At 37.2% G+C, this 10,943-nt stretch overlaps 1 protein-coding gene across 1 annotated transcript; it reads right to left on the bottom strand.

Annotated features, from left to right (window-relative positions):
* Positions 1-1,026: 1,026 nt before the first annotated feature.
* Positions 1,027-2,790, bottom strand: LOC147517626 (peroxidase 24-like). The gene is made up of 4 exons (XM_086594690.1): positions 2,491-2,790; positions 2,087-2,278; positions 1,736-1,901; positions 1,027-1,614 (listed from the first exon to the last, which is right to left on the bottom strand). The coding sequence occupies exons 1-4, from the start codon at positions 2,704-2,706 to the stop codon at positions 1,208-1,210; spliced, it is 981 nt and encodes a 326-aa protein (XP_086450816.1). The 5' UTR covers positions 2,707-2,790; the 3' UTR covers positions 1,027-1,207.
* Positions 2,791-10,943: the final 8,153 nt, after the last annotated feature.

The following is a 10,943-nucleotide window of genomic DNA, read 5'->3' as shown; positions in this document are numbered from 1 at the left end:
GGGAAAATCTAGCATATCTAATTAAAACGGGAATTATTCTCTTGTTAAAACATTATCTCTCTCCCAATTGAAAAAAAAGGGGTTTTTAAAACTTAATTATAACAATTTGTTAGAAAATTAAAACAGGAATTCCTCTCCTATTAAAACAAATTCTAGCACTTCTAATTAAAGTGTGAATCATTTTCCTATTAAAATGGGAATTCCTCCCCAATTGAAAAGAAAAAAATATAGCATATCTAATTAAAACATGAATTATTCTCATATTAAAACATTATCTCTCCCAATTGAAAAAAGCGGGTTTTTAAAACTTAATTAAAATAATTTGTTAGAAAATTAAAACGGGTTAGCGACCAAAACGGTAGTCCCAATTTTCTAAAAAAAAATCTAAATATTTTCAAAAGAGCCGGTGCGTATGTATGGGCGTACAAGCTAGTCTTAATATTAAAGCTCCCACAAGGGGTATTTTTCGAGCTCTATTAAAATTCCACGTTATCTCCTATTAAAACAGGAATTTCTCTCATATTTAAAAAACGGGAATCCTTTTTTACAGCGGGAATTCCTCTCCTATTAAAACAAATTCTAACACTTCTAATTAAAGCGGGAATCATTCTCTTATTAAAATGGGGATTCCTCCCCTATTGAAAAGAAAAAGCTAGCATATCTAATTAAAACGGGAATTATTCTCCTATTAAAACATTATCTCTCTCCCAATTGAAAAAAACGGGCTTTTAAAACTTAATTAAAACAATTTGTAAGAAAATTAAAACGGGTTAGCAACTAAAACGGTAGTCCCAATTTTTTTAAAAAAATCTAAATATTTTCAAAAGAGCCTGTGTATACAAGTTAGTATAAGTGTATAACTACTATGACAATATATTTGTTAACTTTTCAATATATTTTATTTTTGTGTGGTACACGTGCTCTAGCATGTGCATGATGCTACTAGCGGTAGAAAGAAATGCTGGCCCAATTTAAAATATCAAAGTTAATTATGATGTACGAAAGAAATTAAAGAAGAAAAAAATCTTGAAGCAAAATCAAGAGTCTCATTCAATTCACCTTGCTTCCAAAACAAATACATATTGCTGACGCCCCCCTCTCTCTTCACAATTAGAAAAACTAAAAACAACTTTTACATCTCACATTCATCAACAATCACACACCAAAATTAAGTACTTGCTATACCAAACATAAAAGAACATCCTTATTAAGAGTTCACCACACTACATTTCTTCCTAATCTCACCAGAGTTATCAGTTAGGACTCCAATGGCACCCATTCTCTTCATGGATTGTCCGAACTCGACAAAGAATTTCCCAGGAACAAGCATCTCATCAACAATATCGGCCGGTCCTTCTTCAGTTAAAAGTGAAGCATCTGATTGAAACATACCCTTGTGTTGCTTCAAGTTTGAATAATAATTGTTATCAAAAGATAAAGGAGTCTGAGGCTCCATTGGTACAGTGGTTGTGTTGTCTGAGAGACTTCGGCATTTTGTTTTCAAGAAAGCTGCGTAAGTTGAGTTTAAGGAAGGATCTGAATCTCCTTTTCCAGTGAAATTGTAGAGTCTGTTACTGAAAAAATTGCAATGCCCAACACCGATGGTATGTGAACCTGTACACGCATCCAAATACAATTGGTGAAACCGCATTAGTGCAGACCCAGCCACCAAGGAGACAACAGTACAATCTGATATTTTAAGTATGAAGAACTTCACATAATATAAAGCACATACCTGATAAAACTACAAGATCATGAACAGTAAGGCCTTTGCTGCTGAAATTTTGTTTAAGAATGCTGAAGCTCGAGAAAGGCGATGGTATGTTGGCAAGGGCCTCAGATTGGCTTGAGATTTTACCATCTCTTCTCCCAGTCAATACTTCCCACATCGGCTTTTGGAACTGCAATTCAAACACGGAAGGAAACATCATTTATAACTACTATTATCTTACATACATTTTTACTGTCGTAGTATATCATATACAAGAGTAGTCTCTTTCACTTGTGGGTTTGTTGAACAACTGATTGCTCCTAAATCGCAATACAAACTACTCCCTTAATTTTCAACTTCAAACTTGGAACTTACTTGGTACGAAACGGAGTCCCTAGCAGCCAAAGCAACAATATCAGCACAGGAAACAGTTCCTGGGCAGGTCTTCTCTAGTTGTGTCTTCACCTCGTCGATAACATCAAAACCTGCCAATGATAGGTTTGGTATTGCTTCCTTTTCAGCTTTGTTATTAGGCGTGGAGTTCAGTAATACTGAAGCATCACAACCCTGAAAAGAGTAAATAATATATACATCAACCAAATTAACTCATCAAGACATGTATACTTACATGATGCATTGACAATTAATTGCAAATGACTGTGTACAAGTCATAGTGTACATGTGTGTTACCCCTGCCAAAATTAAGGTTGAAATCTTATAATGCACGATGCAGTACGTGAGATGAATCTATTTATATAGGGGTATATATTCATTATTACCCTGACGAAGCAATCGTGGAAATGCATTCTCAAAAACTTTGAAGGCAATGTTGAATTACTAGCAACACGTTTCCAGATTATGCTCTTGATAATTTCCTCAGCCTGAGGACAGCTATCCTTGTAGAAATTCTTCCTTAATTCACCTCCATGGCAAATTCCTGCACTTCCGAATAATACTAAGCAAACTAACAAAAAGTTTGAAAAGCTAGTTCTCATTTTCAAGAACAAATATTGCAAATTAAACTAACTTCTTTAATTTCTTTGAAACAATGATATTTCTCACAGTTTCTTTTCGACTTCTATGCATTCTGTATGTAGCGCTACTACTTCCTTATATATACAACCTTGTTATGTTTTCCTGGTTAAACTACTATTAATTATAATTATTCCTTAAACAATGGCATGCAACAATATTTAAATAAGACCATTGTTAGATAATTGTGTGTTTTCAAGTACGTGTTGACTAGTGTTATTCATAATTCATGTCTACTATACGAGATGCATGTATTATGATTTTTTTATTGGCCCGTGAAGATTAATTAGCTTAATTATATATAACTGGGGTAATTCATCCAAAATGAGCTAGTTTAAATTGGTTATGCTTGATCACTTGAAAGCACTAATTGATTGATCAAATGTAAGTAATGTATTGTGCATATTATCATGTGACTCATATCACTCCAGCAAACACCAAAATGTTGATCTAGCTAGCTCAACTTAGTTTAATCGATCACAACCAACTTCCCTGTTCTATTATTTTGTAAGTTGCCAATGCTTTCGTAAATGGATGGATTAATCAATGCTGAAAAATGAAAGAACTTTCATCAATCCCTAAGTAGAAGAACCGTGGTTTGGCTACATGTCTAGAATAACTGGCGGTTTAGCTACATGGACAAATGCATGACCTAAAAGAAGTATTATTTGGAAAAAGAGTTTATAACTATTTGGTACTACGAATTTTTTTTTTCTACTAAATGGTATCCAAACTTTTTTTCTCTCCTTTTAGTACCACGTATTCTCAATTTGCTTCAATTCAGTACCTCAGTGCACTTGCTGCCTCAATCTGTTTGATTTACATCATGACGACCTCATGTGATTAAGCACGTGAGCTTTGTTGTTCTAATTTCTATTGCTATAGAAACTAATTAATTACGTGGCAAGCTTACTACAAATGCGTAATTTTTTTTTGGTGTGATAGAAATTAGAGCAACCAAGCTAATTGGTTTATTTAGCGATAGAAATTATAAGCACGTGAGCTCGCCGTTACGAAAATCAAATTGATTGAGACAGCAAGTGAACTGAGGTGCTAAACTACTGCTACTGCTAACACAAGTGGCACGAGAGTAGCAAGCACTTCAGCTCGAGAAGCAGGGCAACTGGAAGAAGAAACACCTGTATCTAGAATTAATATGAATAATAGTGTGAACATAGAGAAGGAATCTCAGCATTTTGTTCTAGAAAAGAACACTTTTGAGTTACTAGCACGAAGAGTCTATTGGGGCCGCAATTGATCAAGTGGTAGTTGTTCTAGAGGCTCAGAAGCAAGTGGATAAAGAAGCTCAGTACATTCTCAAGTGGGTGAACTCAAGGCTCAAGAGCGCCAGGGAAGAAGATGAAAGAGATCGAATTCACCCCGATGTGTCGAACAAAATGAAAGCAAAGAAGGCCAAGAGAGAGAACTAGTGGGTGGACCGAGGTGCTAACAAGATCCAAAGTTAAGTAAACTTTGTTATGCATTTTAGAATTGTTCATATTGTTTACGTACAACTAATGCTAAACTTAACAAACCAGCTGCAATGCCAAATGTATCCTTTGCCTAGATTTACCTGAGCAGTACGTGAGCACTTGTGTGATTTAGCTCGCTAATTAACTTTATTAATTAACACAACTTAATACTCATATTATGTGATTCAACATTGACCCAGTTTAACAATAATTTTTTTACGGTGCATTGTTTATTCGGTCAAAGGATTAGGGGATTATAATAGTGAAAGAGGTGTCTGTTTGGTGAGATTGTTCGTTAGTAGTTCGAATTTCTAAATTAATTAAGAAACATATAACAAACTATTTTTTTTTCCTGATACGCGAAGTATATATAACAATATTCAAGACTTCACTCGTCTTCTTTGATAGTACCTAAAGTTGGTGTGGTTGCCCAACTTAATCTAGCCACTCACAAAAATATAAAATGCAACTGTTTAGTGTAGGATTGACAATTGGGCTTAAGGAAGCTAGAATCTGTTAACCCCAATTTGCAGGAATTCCAATTAACTAATCCCTTTGAAATGAAAATTAATGTATTCTGGTTTCTCTGATAGAAACCGTGTACAGTTGTACAATATCAACATGGTACTCAACTTTGACTTCTTTTTTCCATAAACCTCAACCTTGGGTTTACACTTTACAAGGAGTAGTTGTTTCTGGAATTGTATTTCCATAGAGAGTATAGAATCCTAACTCCTAAATTTGGTTCAATACTCGATCTTGAACGTTTTCTTCCCTTGGAAATCAATTTCTTACATTTGGTAAAGAAATTGCTTTCCATTGTAATGAAACACAATACTGGAAAGCACTTTCTTACTGTTTGAACCAAACACACCAATGCTTTTGGGCTAAGTAAACACGCTAATGGACTCTCTAGCTGCTCATACTGATTAATTACAAGTTACAACCTTTGCAAAAGACAATTAAAATGAACGTGCACTAACAGTTAATCCGTTAGTTTGGAATAAACATCCGTTGGATACAATTACATACGTCCAAAACATTTGAACGCTAAAACCACTCTTTACACTGGAGTATGTTTACAGTGAAAATTAAGTTCGATTGGTACAAATTCCAGCAGAGACCATCCTATTTTGCCAAAATAATTTGTACTTGTGGAATTAATACATGTAACTTGGAGAGGGAAAAACAAAAAGAAAAAGGACGACAAATATAGAAAGTCAATGCCTGCGTTAGTTATGGATTTAGTTAGTTGTGTTGTTTAGATATCAAATCTCACTAACTGTATTTGCTAAAAATATTCTTCTTTCACATTGTTGCGAGTACTCCATTGTTGCATGGGAAGGTTTTACAATCGTATGATGGTTAATTGTGCTGTTTAGATATCAAATCTCACTAACTGTATTTGCTAAAAATATTCTTCTTTCACATTGTTGCATGGGAAGGTTTTACAATGGTATGAAAATTTTCTTCTAGCACTTCCTCGTTAGCAGTTCCAAGTTCCAACCATATACCAAACTTAAGTCATATGGAGATCGACTGTTTACTTGTTCTTCAATCTTCTATGCTTGGAACTTCATCTAAAAATTGATGGTTAGTAGTTTACATAAATCTGATACCAGCAGAGAGGCTGATAAGTTAGAGAGGGATTTGAGAGAATATTTTCATTTATTAATCTCTACTGTTTGCACACTTGTTTATATAGAGTTTACAAGTTCCTAAAACTATGGGATTGAGATCAATCCATACATATAGTTGCTATCTACGTTAATAAATGCTAAAACTTTCTCCCATCTATCTTCCCCTTCTAACCGCCACAGTGATAGACATGTATATTTATTTCGAAATTAAATCGAATTCTAGCCACTACCCACAGAGGCGTGTAGATTTATTTTGAATTTTTTCTGTGGTAGCCACTCGTTCTGGCGTATGCTATATCGTTAAAATTGGCTGTAGCGAAATTTATACCGATTGCGTTAGCGGTTGGCAATTTCACACACCATTGGATCACAATTTACGTGATATTTGGTGTTTTGCCGCACCATTGGACTTAGCCTTAAACAATACTTAAGTAGCAATTAATCAGAGCAATCTATTACTTTAAATTTCAAGAGAAATAAAGCATCACGTTTAAACCTACAAAATACCAAAAAAAAAAAACCCAATGGTTAAGAAAATTTATTTAAAACTTACCACAACATCCTCAAAAGAGTGAGAGACCGAGTCACCAAAAGAGAGAGTATGTGAGGGGTTTTTGGTTTTTATTTATTTATTTATTTTAAATAAGAGAGAAAGTGTCTGAGGTTAATATTTGGGGTTTCTATTTTTAATATTATTTTTGGGGAGTGAGAAAGAGTACATGTAAGGGGCTTAGTGGGTTACTGTTTTTGGAGGCTGGGTTTGCTTTTTTTTTTTTTTTTTTTTTTTTTTCCCTTTCCTATTTGCTTGGGTTTTGGCTACGAGGGAATAGTGACTTACAAATAGTTTTTTTTTTTGGTGGAAACTGGAAAGTGAGGGTGCGCCATGGAGTACCCTGGGCCCCCCTAGCTCTGCCATTGTGTACAGGTAGTGAGTGCTGTCTACTGGAATGGAAGGTGCGGACGTGTTCCAGTTGTACTAGAATAGAGGGCGTGCGCCCTCTGACTTTTAATACTCCCCCTCAAGTTGGAGAGTGAATGTCAAGAACTCTCAACTTGGGAATTAGTCTCAGAAAGGTGGCCTTGCCGAGAGGTTTAGTGAAGGTGTCAGCCACCTAATCTGAGGAAGGAACGAACGTATAGTAGGAGATAATAACTTGGTTTGTATCTTTTCGCGTAAGAAATGACAGTCTAGTTCGATGTGTTTCGTTCGTTCATGGAAAACTGGATTCTGAGAGATATGGAGGGCGACTGAATTGTCACAGAACATGGTCATTGGAGAAGAGTGAGAAGCCTAAGTCATGCAAAAGATACTTCAACCATTGAAGTTCACATGCAAGGGTGGCCATGGAGCGATATTCTGCTTCAATAGAAGAACGTGACACTGTGCTTTGTTTCTTAGTTTTCCAGGAGATAGGACTAGAACCAAGGAAAGTACAATAACCACTAGTAGAATGATGAGTGTTAGGGCAGCCAGTCCAATCGGAGTCACAAAAGCCAGAGATGTGCAAAGAACTAGTAGCAAATAAGAGAATCCCTTTGTTGATCGAACCTTTAAGGTAATGGCTGGGTATACGATGAGCAGCATCTAGATGTGGAGTTCGTGGGGATTGTAGGAAATGGCTGAGATAATGGACATAGTAGGTTATATCTGGCCGTGTAACCGTGAGATATAGAAGACGCCCAATCATGTGAAGGTAGACTGTAGGATCTTGGAGTAATGTGCCATCGTCGGTATTGAGATTGATGTTCTGTTCTATAGGGAACTTAGAAATGCGACCACCGGTGGTACCACAATCAGACAGAATGTCTAAGATACATGTACGCTGTGTAAGGAATAAGCCTTCCTTGGAGCGAGCCACTTTAATACCCAAGAAATATTTAAGACGTCCCAAGTCCTTGATATAGAACTTTGCTTCTAAAAATTGCTTCAAGTTTTGAATGATAGATGGATTGTTTCCTGTGATGAGAATATCGTCCATATAAACAAGAACAAATGTAGAATAAAAACCACGAATATGAGTGAACGGAGAATAATCAGACTTAGACTGAATGAATTCGGCGTCGATGAGAGCGGTAGATATATAGTTTGGCAAACCATTGTTGAGAAGCCTGCTTGAGTCCATATATATAAGGACTTATTGAGGCGACATACTCTGTGCTCCCTTTGTTTGGAAAAGCCAAGAGGTAAAGTCATGTGGACAGTTTCATCCAAATCACCTTGGAGAAAAGTATTGTGGACATCCAGTTGATAAAGAGACCAATTCCGGATAGCAGTAATGGAAAGAAGTAATCGGACAGTGACTAATTTTGCAATAGGAGCAAAAGCGTCATGATAATCGCGGCCTGCAATCTGATGGTAACCCTTACCAACAAGACGAGCTTTGTAATGCTCAATAGAGACATCAGAATGATATTTGATCTTGAAAACCCATTTACAACCAATAGGCTTAAGATGAGAGGATAAAGGAACCAGAGTCCATGTGTTATTCTTTTCCAAAGCTGCAATTTCAGTAGCTATAGTAGCTCTCCATTCTAAAATTTTGACAACTTGAGAGAAGGATGTAGGAACAACTAAAGAAGACACTTTAGATAAAAAAACCTTTATGACAAGGAGATAAATTAGTGTCAGAAACATATAAAGCCATAGGATAAGGGGTGGAAGTCCTTGTTACCTTAGAATCCGATTGAATGAGATTGGCCAATTTAATGAGATTGGTGAGAGTAGGACAATGATAATCTTTGATGAGAAGTGGTAGAAGGTTTCGTACTCTATGAGATCGAGGTGAGGTAGGGGGATCTAAAATTTCATGTGGTGCTGGAGGAGGGTTTGTGGGTGGTGGAGCTGATTGTCAAGGAAGGTCAGCTTGAAGGAGGGCGCGGGCGCGCTCTAGTTGTCCTGGATCTGAGGGCGCTCACGCTCTGACTTTAAGAGCTACAGGAGAAGATTGAATGTCAAAAGTGTCATTGTCTGGGATGGGTAAGGGATAAACAGGTAGGTTGGAAATATGTGTTGATAAGGGAAAACATGTTCGTGAAAAAGCACGTCACGAGATGTAAAAAAAAAAATTTGAAGTAATATCGTAAATGCGATAGCCTTTTTGAGCATAGGGATATCCAATGAAGATGCCAGGTTTACCTCGTTGATCAAATTTATTTTTAATAGAAGTGTTGTGAGCAAAACATAAAAACCAAAAAACACGAAGATGTGCAATAGCGGGAGGTGTTGTAAACAAAATCTCATGAGGGGATTTGTCATGTAATAAAGGGCTAGGAAGTTTGTTAATGAGATAGCTTGCGGTGAGAATGCATTCACCCCAGAAAAATAATAGGAGATGAGCTTGAAAACGTAATGCTCGGGCAACATTGAGTAAGAGGTTGTGTTTTCTTTCAACAACAACGTTTTTATTGTGGGGTGGCAACGCAACTACATTGGTGGATAACCCCATGGTTGGAAAAAAATTGTTGCATAGTGTGGGATATAAATTCGGATCCATTGTCTAATCGAAGGACTTGGATTTCATGAAAGTGGTCATCAATGTTCCCGTGGCCAGATATGAGTGAATGAATTTTAGAATGGAATTGAGTATGGACTGTAAAAGTTATATTTCGTCTAACCTTATAGGTGTGGGTAATTTGGATGAGATAAACTGGTTGGTTAGGTTTGACCGAGTTCATATGGACGAACTACCTACATATCAAGTTCTCTCTCAGGGGAAGGGGGACTTGAATTAGGTTAGATGTAGTTCTTCATCCTCTTTATATAAGCAAGGAGCCTGTTCTTGTTTTTCTTCTATTTCAGGTCAAATCCAGATCTTCATGTCACTTATGAACCATGAAGGCAAGTTATGAAGAATCAATGAGTTGCGTACCTGAAGCTGCGGTCTTGATGGTTGTAATAAAGGCTTACGTTACGAGACGTTATGGAGGGAGAGGAATGGGCGCTGTGGAGGTCGCTTCTTGGTGAGATCATCTACTCGACTCGAGTCACTTAGAAGTGAGCTCGTAGGTCGAGTACAAGAGATCGGTTGGCAGTGACATCACTCTGCGTGCGAGTTGAATAGGTTGCTAGCCTGAGTCGAGTTGCTATGTAGCAAGCTCTGAGGGCGAGAATACGAGGTTGGTTGTTAGTTATATATACTGGACACGTGTGTGGTATTCATTGGATGTGAATATTACTCCCTCACACAGCCCCATCTCAGTAGGTCATTTAGTACGTCTTAACGATCTGCTGAGAGAGAATGTTTGCACGTGTGTAGCATGTGTGTGGAATAATAACCACCTCGATTCGAGGGATTTTGAAATACGGTGGTTTCAGAAGACGTGTCGTATGGGGTTTAGGGGATAATGATAGTTTTTTTTTGAAAAACGAACCGGTGGCTTGTTGCATACGTGTTGGGAGAGTTTAAGGGTTTCTCACTTTGCTTCCAACTGAAAACGAGAGGGTCAGGTTAGTCTTCTTCCTTCTACCATTGTTGCTTGCTTTTCTTTTTCTTTGTCATTGCTATCTCTGTTTGGTTTTAAGGTCGTCTTCAGTTGTAATTGTTGTTGGTATTGTAATACCTCAAAAGATATGTCTGATTCGGATGACACTCGTTCTGAGGAGATTTGAGAAGTGTCCTTGGTTATGACGAGGTAGAGAAGGATATGGTGGAGTCAATAGGGTTTGAGGATGTAAAGGAGGATGTTAAATCTGACTCTTTTGTTGCTGTAGTTAGCTAGCAGTTCGAATAGTGGGACTGCATCATCCTCTAGTGGTTTGCCACCCAGGATAATAGATAAGCGAGCTTTAGAAAGCTTTTTAGATTTAAGGGAGGCGTACAATATAAAGGTTAGCGATATGGAAATACACGAACTGGGAGATGATGTGGACATTTTTAGCAATGCATTCTCACTGCTAGGTTATGGGGTCGTTGTATGTGAGGGGCAGTTGAGAGCTGGAATGAGGATACCGTTCTCAAAGCTTACCTATGAGTTTTTGAATTTTTGTGAAAAAGCACCCTGCCAATTCGTTGGTAATACCTAGCGCTTGCTTAGGGTTTTTGACTTGTTGAATGAGAGTGGTGAATACCACATTGGTGTTGCGGATAT

The sequence above is a fragment of the Coptis chinensis genome, chromosome 2 (genome assembly GCF_015680905.1).
Source record: "Coptis chinensis isolate HL-2020 chromosome 2, ASM1568090v1, whole genome shotgun sequence".
NCBI lineage: Eukaryota > Viridiplantae > Streptophyta > Magnoliopsida > Ranunculales > Ranunculaceae > Coptis > Coptis chinensis.
This window is presented reverse-complemented; position numbering and strand designations above follow the sequence as displayed.

What these genes read in the sequence shown, in the direction of transcription:
- LOC147517626 (XM_086594690.1), bottom strand. Translation starts at nt 2,706, where the DNA reads ATGAGAACTAGCTTTTCAAACTTTTTGTTAGTTTGCTTAGTATTATTC. An exon ending in TCCACGATTGCTTCGTCAGG is followed by an intron (nt 2,279 to 2,490) that starts GTAATAATGAAT and finishes TACTCTTTTCAG; the next exon opens with GGTTGTGATGCTTCAGTATT. An exon ending in GGGACTCCGTTTCGTACCAA is followed by an intron (nt 1,902 to 2,086) that starts GTAAGTTCCAAG and finishes TTTGAATTGCAG; the next exon opens with TTCCAAAAGCCGATGTGGGA.